Source organism: Branchiostoma floridae, chromosome 1 (assembly GCF_000003815.2).
Source record: "Branchiostoma floridae strain S238N-H82 chromosome 1, Bfl_VNyyK, whole genome shotgun sequence".
NCBI lineage: Eukaryota > Metazoa > Chordata > Leptocardii > Amphioxiformes > Branchiostomatidae > Branchiostoma > Branchiostoma floridae.
In genome coordinates, this window is record NC_049979.1 from 5,018,424 (window position 1) to 5,035,596 (window position 17,173).

The 17,173-nt window shown below is 38.7% G+C and overlaps 1 protein-coding gene across 3 annotated transcripts in view; it reads left to right on the top strand.

Moving 5' to 3' along the window:
* The first annotated feature begins 3,643 nt into the window (after positions 1–3,643).
* The window catches only part of LOC118414649 (saccharopine dehydrogenase-like oxidoreductase), a 55,938-nt gene continuing 42,408 nt past the window's right edge, over positions 3,644–17,173 (top strand). For 2 of the 3 annotated variants that reach the window (XM_035818842.1, XM_035818859.1), the window contains exons 1-6: positions 3,644–3,857; positions 6,162–6,271; positions 7,426–7,506; positions 9,252–9,381; positions 14,045–14,094; positions 15,523–15,656. In XM_035818842.1, coding sequence (XP_035674735.1) covers positions 3,677–3,857; positions 6,162–6,271; positions 7,426–7,506; positions 9,252–9,381; positions 14,045–14,094; positions 15,523–15,656 — 686 coding nt within the window. In that variant the 5' untranslated portion in view covers positions 3,644–3,676. The remainder of the gene's footprint in view (positions 3,858–6,161; positions 6,272–7,425; positions 7,507–9,251; positions 9,382–14,044; positions 14,095–15,522; positions 15,657–17,173) is intronic. The other variant, XM_035818851.1, reaches the window with a different exon arrangement.

The window sequence follows — 17,173 nt, forward strand, 5'->3', positions numbered from 1 at the left end:
GCAAATCTTGTGTCACATTGTGATATATCATGTTGTATTGTGATATCATGTTGTATTGTGAAATCATGTTGTATTGTGAAATCATGTTGTATTATGATATCATATTTCTTTGACACCCCAGGGAAACCGATGTGTAATACGTATTCTGTTCGCCTTTATTACCCCGCAGTACAGAGTGTACAGAAAGCGCTTCTCTGGCAGGCACTTTCAAAACACAAATCAGAGGCAGCATGACAGAGTAAAAATACAAAATGTTCATTTTTAAGTTGCAATGATATTTTAACCTAAGCCGCAAATACATGTATCAGTGGTTTACAGTGATCTAACCACACTCCCCTTTGTACTTGTAGAATGCAGAGATCAAACCTGTCAAAGCATCCCCTAGGGGATAGTGACATAAGACCTGCAACGTTATTTGAATAGAACCTAACACAACGTTATAGGAACGTAATATAACGTATCACATAAGAACCTAATACAACGTATTAGCGAGTAAGAACCTTATACTAGTAACTAGTTAATATGTTAGAAAATAACACAATGTAATAAGAACATATTACATACAACGTAATAAGTAAGAAGCTAATACAAGTAACGTTAACTAGTTGATATGTTAGAAAATAACGCAACGTGATAAAAACATAATACAACGTATTACATAAAAACCTAACACAACGTAATAAGATCGTAATACAGCGTATTGCATAAGGACCTAATACAACGTAATAAGATCGTAATACAGCGTATTGCATAAGAACCTAATACAACGTAATAAGTAAGAAGCTAATACAAGTGACTAGTTAATATGTTAGAAAATAACACAACGTCATAAGAACGTATTACAACGTATTGCATAAGAACCTAATACAACGTAATACGTAAGAATCTAATAATACAAGCTAACTCTTTAATACGTTAGAAAATAACACAACGTAATAAGAACCTAATACAACGTAATACGTAAGAAGCTAATACAAGTAACTTGTTAATATGTTAGCACATAACACAACGTAACAAGCTAATACAACGTATTACATAAGAACATAACACAACGTAATATATAAGTCATATAAGTAAGAACCTAGTACAAACTAACACGTTCAATATATTACAACAACACAGCGTGCTTCTGCAAGCCGAATAGGCGGAGGTTTGTGTCGGAGGGTCGATGCCTACATCACGTGCGGCCGCCGGACACATGACACACACTCGGTGTTATCACCGGTACGTGCTCGTGCATCCATATACCTGCACGGTGGTTCCGCGGAAATGACCCGACTGGGAATAGCCTGTGGGCTGTAGAAATGGAGGGTGGCCGGCCTGCATGCAGTGGAATGCGATTCTCCTAATACAAACAGTAAATCCAACCAAAATGTCTGCCCAAGGCTGATTCTGAGCAGCGTTCCGCAGAGGAAATCTACATTTCTTAGGTCAGGTGTCCTTGTTCCTCTGTATTCCCACTTGGATCTCACGGCAAACATCTAGGATCCAGTTCGTAGCCTTAGAGCAGCCCGCCCAACATCCGGCCAGCCTCCGGGGAGGGGCCAGTTACAGCCCTGGACAGCATGCAGAGTTTGTGTCACACAGACGACAGTTCTTGCAGATGCCAACAAAAACTTCAAGCTATTCTATATAGTATAGTGTATACACCCGTATATAGCCACATTATCATAGCCTCTACCAGGCTCCGTGGATCGGTAGAATCATTATCCTCACCACCAGGTGGTGAGGAAACGTACTCTTCTGGCCGGCTAACTCCCCTAGCGTACTATAGACTCTATTTGTCCAATTTCTACAATTAGACCACCGATCCACGAAGCCTGGTAGAGGCTAACATTATCATACAGATTACATCCAATTTAAGGCGGCTCCTAACTCATACACACAAGATTGGAGGGAGTTTGAACTAATCTTAAGTCTATCCCGCGCGTGCGCGCGACGATCTCACTAGACTTACCTAATGTTAGACTCTTCACAAATCTACGCATAGATATCTGAAGGAAGGTAGCTCCTTTCATAGATATACAATTTCTCTGAACATGCGACCAGCGTATCATCTATTTCCATCTATTCTGCTTTCTTGGTCTTTCATGCCAAATTCTACTGTAACAGTTGGATTAGAATTTAACGCTAGTATATTTTTATCCATGGTAACCTAAATCTGTTGTTAAAAAATGTAGGGTTTTTGCACATATCAAATCCACGGACGATGGTGTCATCTTACAAAATTGTCAAAATATTGCAATATCCGAGGACATGATATCCCTAAACATGGTGTTAAAACGGATATAGGCTTCCCCACGAATAAAGGTGAATTGGCGGTAGCCTATCACCAGTTTGAGTGAAAGTACATCGTAAAACGGTTTCTTTGTGACTTATCAAACCGGGTTGTTTGGCAGCCGGTCGTTAACCTGTTCGATCACAGCGGCGATGTGCAGCGGTCGTAACCGACAGATGTGTTGGGAGATAGACACAGCGCTGTTAGGCTAATGTTGGGGCTGGCAGTAGGTTTAGCCACTTTCGTTTCGACAATGCTATTGTTTGTTTGTTTATCTATTTATTTATTCGCACAAAATACTTAAAATAATACAGAAGAATACATAAAACATTACAGGTGCAGGAGGAGGGGAAAACCGTAAACGGCATATACTATGCCCTCCTCCTCTATACTAAACAAAATAGGATATGATAATAATACAAGAGAATGATCAAATAATATTAGAATACTAATTTGAGATAAGATAAGAACTGAAACTACTAGTACTATACTATAAGGGGCTAGGGTGGTTTATGATATGGGTTGGGTACCTTTAAACGTAAGAAAAGAAGACGTATCGGTAAGACATCAAAGAACAAAGAGCGCCAGACAGGATCATTTAAAATCGGTCACATTGACAATGATGATCATTGGCTCGTACCCGTGATAGGAATACATATGACACGCTATAAGGGACAATTATACCGATATAGAGCAGAACGTGTGGAGGCATTGACATGAGGTTCGTTATCTAATAAAGCAAAGAATAATTTCTCAATTGATCTGGTGATCAGAAAGTAATCTAGATACGCAAACATATGATATGATAAACGATCTAATAATAAAGCAGGAGCGTCTCAGTCAGAGTCATAAAGGTTTGATGGTGATGAACACCGAAATTCACAATAAAGTTAACGCCAGAACAATCACTTTCTACCGTGATTAGGTGTGTTCACGGAGAGCGTTATTACCGCTTTCATTGAGCAATTAAGCAGACGCCGGCACATTAACGTTAACCTTACCCTTTCTACTCCGATGTGTTTCACTACATTTCACAGAAAGGGGAAATGTATCCCCGGTAAGTCACGAGCCGTTAGCGTCAAAACCGACTTAACACTAGGCCGCTTTGTAAACGATAGACACTTAAAATGTAACGTTAACCTGTCATTTTAGGTTCAACAACTTGCTGAAGACAAGCTAAGCTTCCACATCACTTGCCAATAAAAAGAGAACAATCAAAAGACCGAAATTCAAAGGCCGACAAGCTTGCATTAATTCATTCCCTCTTTTTTTTAAGCCTTATTCCTTTTTTTTCGTTTATTCATTCATTTTTTTTTTCACTACTAAATCTGGGATTGTCATTATGACAACTCGTTGAAACCTACCCAGAATTCCTGAACACGGTGACGTCATATCAAAATGGCTACTTCGAAGAAATACGACGTTGTTGTGTTCGGAGCGTCGGGTTTTACCGGCCAGTTTGTGGTCGAAGAGCTCGGTCGTGTCACTTCGGAGGAGGAGAGGGGTCTGACATGGGCCGTGGCAGGTCGCAACCAAGACAAACTGAATCAGGTCTTGGAGAAAGCGAGCGCTACCATCGGTGAGTGGTGAGGCCTATGGGGGAGGGGGGGCGAACTTCTTGGACAGGGAGGGCGTTTCCATTTTGGACGTTTAAGAGCTGATGATCTCGTTGTCTTTATGTGTCGTCATGTTTTCTTTGAACGTGAGTAACAGTACGTGTAATGGAATGACCTCAGTAATGATGGGAACAAGAACAAGTTAGTTTGACTGCATGTATGATTGTATAAAGTTGACCCACATCTGTTGTCGACTTTGCCATCTCCTTGGATAGTTTCAGCTGTGATTTTTCATACAGTCAAAATGACAAGACCGACGCAGCACCAGATACAAGCATGAGAATAAGCCCTTTCAGTTTCACAGAAATTAGAACGCATGTGCGGAGACAGATATGTCAAAGGTAAAAGCCTATGCCTTGAAAGAGAAAACAGTCCTTGTTTCAACCATTGTTGCGATTTGTATAACAAAGTCCAGATGGGTTTTGTTTACTTTTTAGGGCCTTCACCTTTAACATATGACCTAGAATTGCTGTCAACACAAATACGTTCAGATCTCTGTTAAAGAACTTATTCATCCCTTCCCTTTACCTGTCTTCTGTAAAATCCTTGTCACAGCGAATGACCTGTAATTTACATGCATGCAGGTAGTTGAATGACACCTAGTCACCTCACCTGGTTGTACCTGTAAGGCAGGTAACCAATTACCCACAGGTGGTTACAGGTCTTTTGCTTTTTGTACAGAGTCTGCTTAAAATTAAGTGATGTGGCTGACACAGAAAATGTTTGTGACACAGTTCACACAGATAACTGATAGTGATAAGAGCAAGCCAACATAACTGTTATGATGATCTATTATGATACCCGATGTTGTTAGAAGGAAAAGGGAGTTTCTCTTTTATGTTTTTGTTGTTGTTGTTATTGTCCTTGTGTAGCATCTATTTTTCCATTAGGCATGGTCACAAGGTGCTGCTACACACATCATGGTGCTTTATGGTTGTTGCAGGTGCACTGGTGCTTATACCCTGGTACTCTAGTAGTGTGCATTTGTGTTTCAAGCGTAGTCTTCCATTGTTTAGAATAGTTTAAAAGACCTGGTCCAAAATGGCTAGGTTACTTAGATACTTGTATCCTTAATTCAGCCGTTAGTTATCATACATTAGTTTGTAGGCATATTAGTTTGTGGTTCTTATACAAACGTTGTCACTAGTGCAGGTTTGAATCTACATATTCCCTTTTTGTGTGTTGTTTTGGTAATCCTGTTTATAAAAGAATGCATTGTTTTTATGTATGATCATTTGAGAAATATATGGTTTAAGTATAGAAACAATTACATGTACATGTACTGTTGTTTCCTGTATGATAATTTGAGAATATAGACATTATTTGTCATACCCAGTAAAATAAAAAGTCAAGGCATCCTAAATTATTTGCGTGACTACTGGCACTCTGTTTTTTATCCACTTAGGTTAGACAAGCACTGTAATCTCGGATTGGCTTAGTGCCAGCCACTTTCATATGCTGATGTCACAGGAGAAAAACATATCATTCTCAGTATGGTATTGTGTAGAATAGATACACCACAGTGGGCTGAAACAGTGAAAGGAGTGTTGTTGTTCATACATCCCGGATTATCTGCCCAACTAGTAATAGATATTTGAAATATATTTTCCATATATAATTTATATAGCTGTGAAAACCACATCCAACCATCATATTTGAAACCTTTTATTCATTTTCATAGATTTTCGTAATGATTAACATTATCATGCCTCAACTGCCTGAAACAGAATAAGATTCATTTTGAGCCCTGATTATAACAAACAACAGTTTTATTGGGTTTCTTGACTTTCTTACCTGTTGTTACAGATCAAAGTTTTTACTATTGGATTATCAGGAATTCTAGATGTTTGTAACTTGTACAGGGCTTGAAATCCCTTTTCTGCATACCTGCACTGGTACAGGTAACATTGAAAATTACCTGCACCAGACAAATTTTACCTGCACCACACGGAAGTTAGAAAGTATGGATTATACTAAAATTGTTGAGGAACCATTGCTATTTTTTATATTATACTTAATAGATGGTAACGGTCAATGGAGCTAATAACAATCCACATACACCTACATCATAGGACTGTCTGACATTTACGTATAAAACCCAGTACATGGACCAGTGCAGGTTAGGTGCAGGTAGACACCAGAAATACCTGCATAGCTCCAATTTTACCTGCACTAATCTGTATATGCAGGTGGTATTTCCAGCCCTGTTGTAGGAACAAACTGCACAAATGATGCTGATTGTCATAATTTTTGTGGTGAATTTGCAGGAGTAGATCTGAAGGATGCGGTGGATGTGCTTCTGGCTGACATTGAGAATGAGGAGAGCCTGAACGACATGGCTGCCCAGGCACAGGTCGTGCTCAACTGTGTTGGTCCTGTAAGTCAGCAATTATTCTTTCTTTCTTTCTTTATTTCAGGCACTCACCGGCCCATATGAAACAAAGACAAATGTGAAAAACATAGAATATGTACAAGACAGCATTTTAAAATATCCTAGAAATATTTTAGCTATGTACAGAGGCGCCACCAGAGATTGCTGAAGAATGAATTGTGGTAGAATGAGTCAGACCTAATTTTCAAATTCAATTTAGTTGATGTTTCTTGACCAGATAGACTTTGTGTAATGACCTGCTAATGATCATCTTATCAATCACATTATTGTCATAATTAACGCAAAGTGTTTTAGATATGACCAAGGACATTGTGTATCATCCTTGATATGACTGATGAAGGATAACTGTATAGTTATGTTATAGATATTCTTTTATCAAAAGAGATGATGAATAGAGACTAGAGTACAATTTCAGTAATATGTACAGGGCTCGAAATACCACCTGCATATGCACGTTAGTGCAGGTAAAATTGGAGCTGTGCAGGTATTTCTGGTGTCTACCTGCACCTAACCTGCACTGGTCCATGTACTGAGTTTTATAAATAAATGTCCTATAATGTAGCCGTATATAGATTGTCATTAGCAGCATTGACTGTTACTGCCTATAAAGTATAAAAGAAAAAATAGCAATGGTTCCTGAACTATTTTAGTATGATCTAAAATTCCTAAATTCGGAGTGGTGCAGGAAAAATTTGTCTGGTGCAGGTAATTTTCAATGTTACCTGCACCAGTGCAGGTATGCTGAAAAAAGTATTTCGAGCCCTGATGTACTACATATCTACATGTTTACCATTGAAACTCTGTACCACTTTAGTAAGTGTGGAGTTGTACTCTCCAAGCAGAGGTTGGTGGGTCATGACCTTTTCCTTTCATCAAATTTTTTATGAAAGGAAAAGGCAGTATTTTTTCCACCAACCTCTGCTTGGAGAGTAGTGGAATTGCCTTCCTGTTCAACCTTGACTTTCCACCTCTGGTCAGACATTCCTAGCTTCCGAACTATGTTGTTAATTCAAATAGAACACATTCCTAGAAACATTCTGGAGAACCTTTCCAGCACAGAACCAGGTGTTGTTGACAAGCAGGGAATGTTTAGATATGCTCTGATGACTCTCTCTCTGTGTTGTCCCTGTTGTATACAGTACCGCTTCTTTGGTGAACCAGTAGTGAAGGCTTGTCTGAAGAACAAAGCCCATCACATTGACATTTCTGGGGAGCCGCAGGTTGGTCCATTATATTTATGATTACTGCCTTCGTTATCCGGTTAGAATTCCAGAAAATCTCAGTCTCCCTATAAGACTGGTGTGCTTATCTGTAATGATTATTCCACCTGTACCTGTTTAGAAATAGCCAACACTAGTATTACAGTAGAATATTATTCATATTAAACTGGCCATTGTCACTTGTATATCTACTATGTTTATACCATGTACTTGCAATTAGCCCTCGGGCACAAACTTGCAAATAAACTTCTTCTATATTCAGTGCGTGTCTGTTTTTCATCAAAATTATTCCAACATTTCTAAAGATGATTGAAGCAGCTGCGTGGCTATTGACAGGAACTATAAATAGCTACAACATCCTGTTTATACCCTTGGCCTTGAAAGAAAGCATGGATCTGCATGCAGAATAACTGTTATTAATTCACGATGCGATATTCAGAATTCATCAAATGTGCATGTCTAAAAATGATGTTTCCATCTGGCAAGGCTTTCGAAATCTGTCTTATGTCTTATCATTCATACACGGAGAGGGAAGTGTCTGTATGATTAATTAGTTCCCCTTCCCATCTTCCCATGTGACTGGCGGCATTGAATCAGACTAAGTCCTACTGTGTCAGAAATGAACGTCGGAATCATAAAAAGGAGCAGCACCTCTACTCCCCAATCTCCAGCTATCCGCAGTCCCGTGGGACCAGTTTGTACAGGGAGCAGTGTTATCTCTCTGTGCAGCAGGATAGACATGCTCCCGTGGGGAATAACACATTGTCTCCTGCCTTGTCATTAAAGCTTACAGAAGTATTTCAATGTAAGATGCTCCATATATTTTCTTTTATTTCACTGAAGAGGATGTAAGACCATCTGTTGTTGATCCTTTGCTGATTTCTGTGTACATGCTATAAAACTGTCATTGATGTTATGCTTCATTTTTTCACACAAATGTTTTGAATAGAATTTTCTTAACAAAAATATGCAGGTAACACTTATAAGTAAATGCAGGAATGTAGATATCACACTTTTTAATTTTAGTCAAACCTTCCAGACAGAAAGATCTGCCCAAAAGCTGAGAACCTAGACATTGCAATCCTTATTAAAACCATGAATGCCAGATATTACAAATCAGCCTACAGGCTTTTGTAGACCTTTTATTCATATATCAGATGTGAAATATTCTAGTATCTGAATTTTATAGCTGCCAGGAATATGCTTTTGATGGTGATTGAGTCATTTGTGGTGGCTGCATTCAGTTACAATCATATCATGTCAGATTCGATCAATAGAAATGTTAGCCTGGATACCAAACCCCAGCCCGATCTCAAAAATATCTATCTGCACGATAGATACTTGAGATCGGGCTGGGGTTTGGTATTTCAAACCAGGCTATAGAAATGTGGGAGGAGGGAAGAGGTTTGATGTTCTCTACTTTGACACAGTTTGTGCTTAAACTAACATAACACCAAAAAGGACGTACCCAGTGGCCTGGTCAGTTGGTTGTGCTTAAACTCCACTGTTACACACACACCCACCCATAAAACTTATAATAGAGTTAGATTGAGTGAGTGATTAGACGTTATTTCTCTTTTGATTTATCTATACGGTAGTTCTCATATTTCTTCTCCGTAAAGTATACAATTATGTATACAACTACTTTACTTTGTCTGCAATTAGCCCTCAAACATGAACTTACAATAGTATAATGATCTTAATTGTAATACAATTGAATCTTCTTTGCCTTCGTCCATCTCCAGTTCCTAGAGACCATGCAGTTTAAGTATGATGAGGAAGCCAAGAAGAAAGGCGTGTACATCGTCCAGAGCTGTGGGTTTGACAGTGTTCCTGCTGACCTGGGTGTCCTGTACACTGTCAAGAATTTCCCAGGTAAGACTGGAACAACAACTTTATTTCATTCTTTTATTTATTAAGATTCACAGCATGAGATCTGAGAGGTTTGGGCAACAAGATCAGGGCTCGAAATATTTTTTTCTGCATACTTGCACTGGTGCAGGTAACATTGAAAATTACCTGCACCAGACAAATTTTACCTGCACCACTCAGAATTTAGCAAGTATAGATAATACTACAACTGTTCAGGAATCATTGTTTTTTTTCTTTTATACTTGTCTTTATAGGTGGTGACAGTCAATGCAGCTAATAACAATCCACATACACCTATATCATATGACATTTATGTATAAAACCCACTACATGGACTAGTGCAGGTTAGGTGCAGGTAGACACCAGAAATACCTGCACAGCTCCAATTTCACCTGCACCAACCTGCTAACAAAGGTGGTATTTCGAGCGTATACGGTTAAAACAGGCTGTAAGCTAAGCAAATAAGTAAATAAAAGCTAAGTACATAAAGATATTCTAACAAATAAACAGCAAATACAATATAATACTAATAGCCAAACAAAACAACAGTAAAGGGATCAATTTCACCACACCAGGTATTGTTATCAAGCTGATCGATGAGCTCCCATGGCTGTGATTGGAGCCTACATTTTTATGTTTCTTAAGCTTTCTCTTTTCCAGTGCCAAAATGAGAATTTTGTCTTGGTTTTTACAGATTGGAGATTATAGGAAAAATCCTTTTTTTCTTTTACCAGTATACAAGAAAAGTAAACTGATTTAGCAATTTAACTGATCTAGTCCGTGGGCCAGGACAGACCCCAAAGTTCACATATAAGTACCCTCGGAGCGGGCAAATTCTCCTTATGAATTTTGAATAGTAGAAGATCTGTTGTATATACATTTGTATTTTGATGTGATAGCCATTCTGCTTTGGTAGCTTTATACTGGCTATCACCCGTCAAACGTATCACCCTCTAAATGATCCAGCAATTTAGTGTCTTAAACAAGGGGGAGGGGTAAAAGATCAAACATCAATATTTTTAATGAAAATTTACAGGCTTAGTAGTTGGCTTTGGTATTGTAGACTTACACATGGAGTCAGTGCAGCTGAGAACGGCATTACATTGTGATGTACATGGTTGAAAAGCTGAACATATGGTTTGCTGACACAGTATCAACTTCCTCAACTGTATACATTGTAAATGCGTTTGAATTTGTCTAAGGGTATAATTAGATTCCTTTGGCACCACATTTTTGCAATAGAAAATCAATTACTCAATATTTGCAATTAGTAATGTTATTATTCAGGAGTATTTCCAATTGTTTGTATATTTTCTCCTATGTTGTCTAATCATCCTGTAGTTTAATACCTATTTATATAAATTTTCAAAAAAGTATACATGTACTAGTGATTATGCATAGTTGCCCTACCTGTTTCCAACTACAAATTGTCATTAGATATGAACAATTGTGACAAAGATAAGAGGTCATGCTATCAGTCAATGGTAAATGTCTGCAGGCATATTAGATGCAGCTTGCAGATAATGCAATATTTGTACTGTGTGGCAGGTAATGTGTGTGGTGAATGCTTCAGGCACTGCAGATAGAGCATCTCAACTCTGAATTCATCAAGTTCTTTACAGTTTTACTTTTATACATGTACCAGAGGACAGCATTCAAGAGTAGCAATATAACGCTAGTTCTCCTTTATCCGCGGGGTAACCTATATCCGTTGTTTTTAAAAATAGGTATTTGGGTACATCAGGCCGACAGACGGTGGTTTCAAACAGCAAAATTGTGAAAGTATTGCAATTTGAAATCAACGACTGTCGACTTGATATCCCTAAAATATTCTGTTTTTCAAAACAACGGAAATAGGATACCCGGCGGATAAAGGTGAACCAGCGTTAATAGTTAATTCCCAGCTAGAACACAGAGAACCAAACAAAAAGGTGGACTGTACCTGTAATCAGTGTGTGAATGAATGATTGGCAATGATCAGTCCATCAATCGTGTTGATATTATTGGGAGGGGCAATTATTGATGAAATGTCACATATTTTGAGATGTACACCAAATTTCTTCACCAAATCTGTACAGACATGACGTATATGTTGTCAGTACATAATGTAGTGGTTTTACCCCAGTACAAAGTAGAATGTTTATCATAGCAGCATATAAGTGTGAGAACTCATACAAATAACCAGAAAGATTTTGATGGGTATTTTTATTCTATAGTTTATTGTAGTTTCTATAGTTTATTCAGAAAAAAAAAATCAGTATCGCAGTCAGTAAAAAACAAACTGAATATCACAGATTTGTACAAATTGTTACATGGTGAATACAGAATATATGTAATTAATTAAACAATTACAATACATGATGCAGAAACACCTAAAACAAAGTTTAGCATGGCAAAGTGCAGTGACTCCACAGAATGACATATGTGCATGCTTTGTAGAAAAAGCTTTCTCAACAGCCCTGGTAATTTAAAACCTATAACACATTATGTCATCTTGGGAAATGTATACTTTCCAAATGATGATCTACCTTTTGTATCATGTTGCTTCAATGCATATGGTTCAAATGTACATGTACTTTTGCAGAAAAAAACAAAATGGAGGGTTGTAACTGTTCATGGCACAAAAAGCCAGCCATGATATTTCATTTCAGCTCCTCTGAATGCAAACTTTCAATATGTATCCACAGTTATGAAATGTAGCTGCAATATATATGCGTTGGCCAATATTGCAGTCTTTTTGTGTCAGCACGAGCCAAAAACGACACGGAGTTTGCTGGCAGGTAGAACCGTTCTCAGATGTTTATGATTTCATTTCCATAAGCCAGCCAATGTCTTCTGGGTTGCCATCAACTTGGCAATAAGGTCTGGAAGCTGGGATCAGCGCGGTGACTGGGAGGCACCGTCTCTATGTTCTACGCCTGAATGATTCAGGAGCCAATACCATCACTCACGTGGCTGTTCAACTTTTACATGGCGGAAAAGGCTCGGTAATGTTCCAGTTGGCACATTAAACATCGGGAACTTGACAGTTCAGTCTGGAGCAGGCTGAAAGTTTTATAACCTTGATCGGGTTCTGGTCGTGGATTTATGATATGGAGAAAATTAAATGTTTATGAAGCGTAATATTGAGGTATACCTGGTAAGATGTTTACTACCTGCGTCCAAACTGGTCAGTTAAAGGTATTTTTTATATTCCTGTTTATTTTACTTCTTATTAGCTGCTGTGAATAATTCACAAACAAGGATTTAAAGCACAGCTACATTTTGTATGCTACTTTACAATCAATGTATAATATCCTGTTTTCTGAATGTCATTCTGTGAAATACAGAATCTGATGTTTTCCTATTTGTTTATCTCGTATGAATAGGATTAGAATAGCCATATGTTATGTAGATTTATCAAAAGTGTATACATGAGTAGCAATACGTACATACTAACCTTGGTATATATTTACCTTCGCCAAGAAGGTTGTAATATATTGGGTAGTGTTTGTGTGTGTGTGTGTGCATGCGTGCATGCGTGCGTGCATGCGTGCGTGCGTGCGTGCGTGCGTAGAAGACCAAGATAACTGGAGAACATTTAGATGGATTGTATTGATATTTGGTAGGTACTGTAGGTAGGTAGGTCTTGTAATTTTATATATTTGTTGACTTTGAAAGATGATATCACTAGATACTATTGGTAACTTATGGCTGCCTTTTGTTACGTAATGCTGTGAGTGGGAAACTTGCACAAGAATCGTGCATGGATTGATGTGTCGATCTGCTTAATCCATGGGATAAGGAGTAGATTTCATTTTAGGATTTTGATTAAGGCATGGCATCATGTTGTAATGGACATTAAAATGATTGGATGTCAATGGCTTGAAGCTTCTTTGATTGTGGGTGATGAATGTGACATGCATGGCTTGTTATGCTGATGTTTAGGGCAAGAGCAAGGTCAATTGCTGGTGGTTACATGAATAGTGTAAATGCATTTAAGTTCACAGGGATTTGATTTTGCGGAAGCGGGAAAAAGGACTTTTCGCGGTGGTTTTAAGTGCTGTAGTCTCTTACTGCCATAGAAAAATGTTTGCGATGGTTTTAAGTTTACAGTGAAGCGGCCACTGTGAAAACTGCATTTACAGTATATTTACAGTATATTTGCATGTTTTATGTTCTGACTCAAGGTAACTGTAATGACATGCCACGTGTCACAAGCCACATGGGTACATGTTACAGGTACAGGGGCAGAGTTCTAGCCAGCATCCTCTGTCGGTCCTTTGATGATATTTTGCCGCTTGGGATGGCCAAATTCTTGCCCATTCCATCCTCTGTGAAGAATCAAAATCGCCATGTAACGATAATTTAGAAAAATAAATTTTGCCTCTATGTTGGTAATGATGCGTCCTCCAAACAAGTGTAGAGACCATGTGCAGGTATACATCTTTATGCAAATCAAGATGTGTTAAATGATGTATGAAGGTTTCAACATTATCATGATAGAATCAAAAGAAAGCATTGTGGCTACGTATTCTTTGCATCTTACTGAACAAAACACTTGTCCATTTATGTGCATCTAAGAATGTATGTGAAAGATATTTATTCTATAGCATATATTAAACTCTTAACACACATTCTAACTGTATCATTTATATTTCTGAATGTCTTTTATTTTTACTTCCAGGGAGGATAAATACAATTGAGAGCTATCTCACCCTGAATGCTGGGCCTGAGGTAAGGTTTTATACTTCCAAACTACATATTCACAGCAAAATATATTGATTTTGTAAGAAAATGAAAAATTGTCCGTGCTATAGTGCAAGTTCACGTTTACCATCGGAAAGGACTTGAGAATTGTCTGTTGAACTGACAGACCATTAGCAGGGCTCGAAATACCACCTGCATATGCAGGTTAGTCCATGTACAGGGTTTTACCACCCATAAAGTATTTTTAAAAAAATTGCAATGGTTCCTGAACAATTTTAGTATGATCCATACTTCCTAAATTCAGAGGGATGCAGGTAAAATTTGTTTAGTGCAGGTAATTTTCAATGCAAAAAAAAAAAGGTATGTCGAGCCCTGTGTGCAGCAGTCTGTGTTGAACTGACAGACCATTAGTCTCAGGGCTTGAAATCCTTTTTTTCTGCATACCTGCACAGGTGCAGGTAACATTGAAAATTACCTGCACCAGACAAATTTCACCTGTACCACTTTGAATTTAGGAAGAATGGATCATACTAAAATTGTTCAGGAACCATTTTTTCTTTCTTCTATACTATTAAGGTGGTGACAGTCAATGCACCTATTAACAATACACATACACCAGGTCCTACTTTGGTATGCCTTGGCCAGGGATCAACTTCACAACCTACCGAATGCAAGGCAAACACTCTACCCACTCGGCCATTGCACCGGTGTGGCCCTCACCTTCACATCTAAACACATGCCGTAACTTCAGAAACACATTCTATTTTTCGCTGGCCTAGTAATAACAGCGTATATCTGGTGTGGGAAATGGTTCCTATGCAGAACCAATTCCAAAGTAGAATTGCTGTCATTTATCAGAGTGACGGGCCCTTAGGCTACAGGGGAGGTCATTTCTGATACCTCTGAGGTGTGTTATGCTTTGAATTGAGTAAAATTGAAAAATAATGTGGTTTGCTCCGTGCACTGATTTAAATGTTTTCAATTATCAACATCCGTTTTAAAGTAACTGATCATGGTTACATGCAGCCTGTTTGTGGGTCCTGATGTTTGGTTATTATTTCCAAGCTAATTTTAAGCTACGATTAAGGATGAACCCCCTTTTTGAAATTTTTTCTTTATTGAAAAGTAACAACATTTGTACATACATTGTGATATGTACATGTACAGCTTCATGATTACATTTCAACTACAGAAAATGACAGTGTTTTCCCATTGCCTTTACTATATAAAACCTACATATGCATAATAAGGTTTCACTTAATATCAAAGCACACTGTGTACATACTATGGTTCTTCTGTGTGTGGAAATATATTTGGACAGAACATTTGTGTCTTACTGCTTTTATCATTGAATGTTTTTCTGGTTAACCATTTGACCAGCACCTATCTCCATACAGTATGATATTTATATACAGAAGCAAGGATGAACACTTTTGATTCTGAATGCTGTTTCAGGGAGCAGTGGGACATTACGCGACATGGCAGTCTGCCATCCACGGGTTGGCCAATGCCGAAGAGCTGAGAAACCTGCGCAAGGAAATGGGCACCAAGAAGCCTCTACCCAAGTCTGGACCCAAGCTGGAAAATAGGTTTGTTGTCTTATCTAATAATGGTCAGACTTTAGTCTGTGTAACACAAATACGTAAATAGTTTCATCAGGTTGGTCGAAACGTTTATGGAAGAATTAAAGGAAGGTTCTGTAACGAAGAGGACTTGGTTCAATGTGTAACACAAGCTCTGCTGTCTGGGGCTGTAACTGGCCGGCAGATGTTGGGCAGGCTGCTATAAGCAAGATTCAATCAGGCTAGTCAGACTTCATCTAAGATGAATACACAACTGTTATTTTTTGCTAATTGTTTCATCTCAAATGTAAGAAATGGTTGCTTGTTTGAGGCAATAAAGGTGTTACAACCTGCATTTACAGTCAAACCTGGTCTACCGACCACCTGTGCATAACGACCCACTGTCCACTACGACCGCCGAAAAGCGGTCCCTTGAATTTTCCCATAGACGTAAGCATTAAGATTTCTGTATATGACGACCACTGTCCAACGCGACCACGACCACCACTAAAGGCGACCGCACGTTACCTAAACACTGCCAAAACGACCACGGCATGTGATTTTGTCGCGCTACTTTAATGTTCACAGCGAAAAATGAGCGTAATTGCCACAAATTATTTACCGCTATGCCCCCTCCCATTATCATTACTTCTGGATCGGCACTTCACTCTACAAATTTTCGGTGGCTTCGTCATGCAGCGTGATGAGAATCTCAGCCTAAAATGCCATTATATCCAGGAGCAGACATGAAAGCGTTTAGTTTCACCGGGCTTTTCGAAGATAAACTAAAAAAAACGCATTTTCTTTAACCTCCTTGCTGTCACAATAAAACATCGTGACCCGCTGTTCTTCCCGAGAAAATTACGTATTTTTGCACAGCGCGGTTCAGAATCGCGGCGTCTGCAGGTCGGAAATACGCACCTCTGATTGGTTGAAACCACCAAAACAACAACAAGTGAATGCATATTGCCGGGGAATCCCCGTCAAATTCGCGCTCTGATTGGTTGGAGCGGTGCATCATGGGAACTTTGCTGCCAGCTCGACGCCATCTTGTTTCAAAGACTTACATTTTAAAACGCAAAAGAACGCTATTTTCCACGATTACGTTGCACCATCCTAGTTAAAAATGCATAATCCAAAGAACTTTACGTGGGAACATGCGTTTATATGTGAATTTACGGTGTCTCTAGCGTAATTTTGGGTTTCGATGCAGCCGTAAAGTGTGCAGAGAGTTAGCGTGGGTTTGCAAAATATACCCCGAAAATAATGTCGCATTTTTCTCGTCACACAAAAACAAAACTCCCGCAAAGAAGAAGCCTGCAACATTTTCTGATCATAGCGATTACGTTTTGGGTAGAATGTTTGTGGATGTGCACGATGTGCCGGCGTGCAGCCGCGTAATACCTCAGTTACAGAATATTTGTTGTCACATTAGGGCCGCAGTATGAGAAAAAAATTATGCCAGCCCCGGCACGGCACGCTGCAAAAAGCCAGACAAATTACCGTTTTTCTTTTTCAAATCATTCTTATAATATATCTATTAT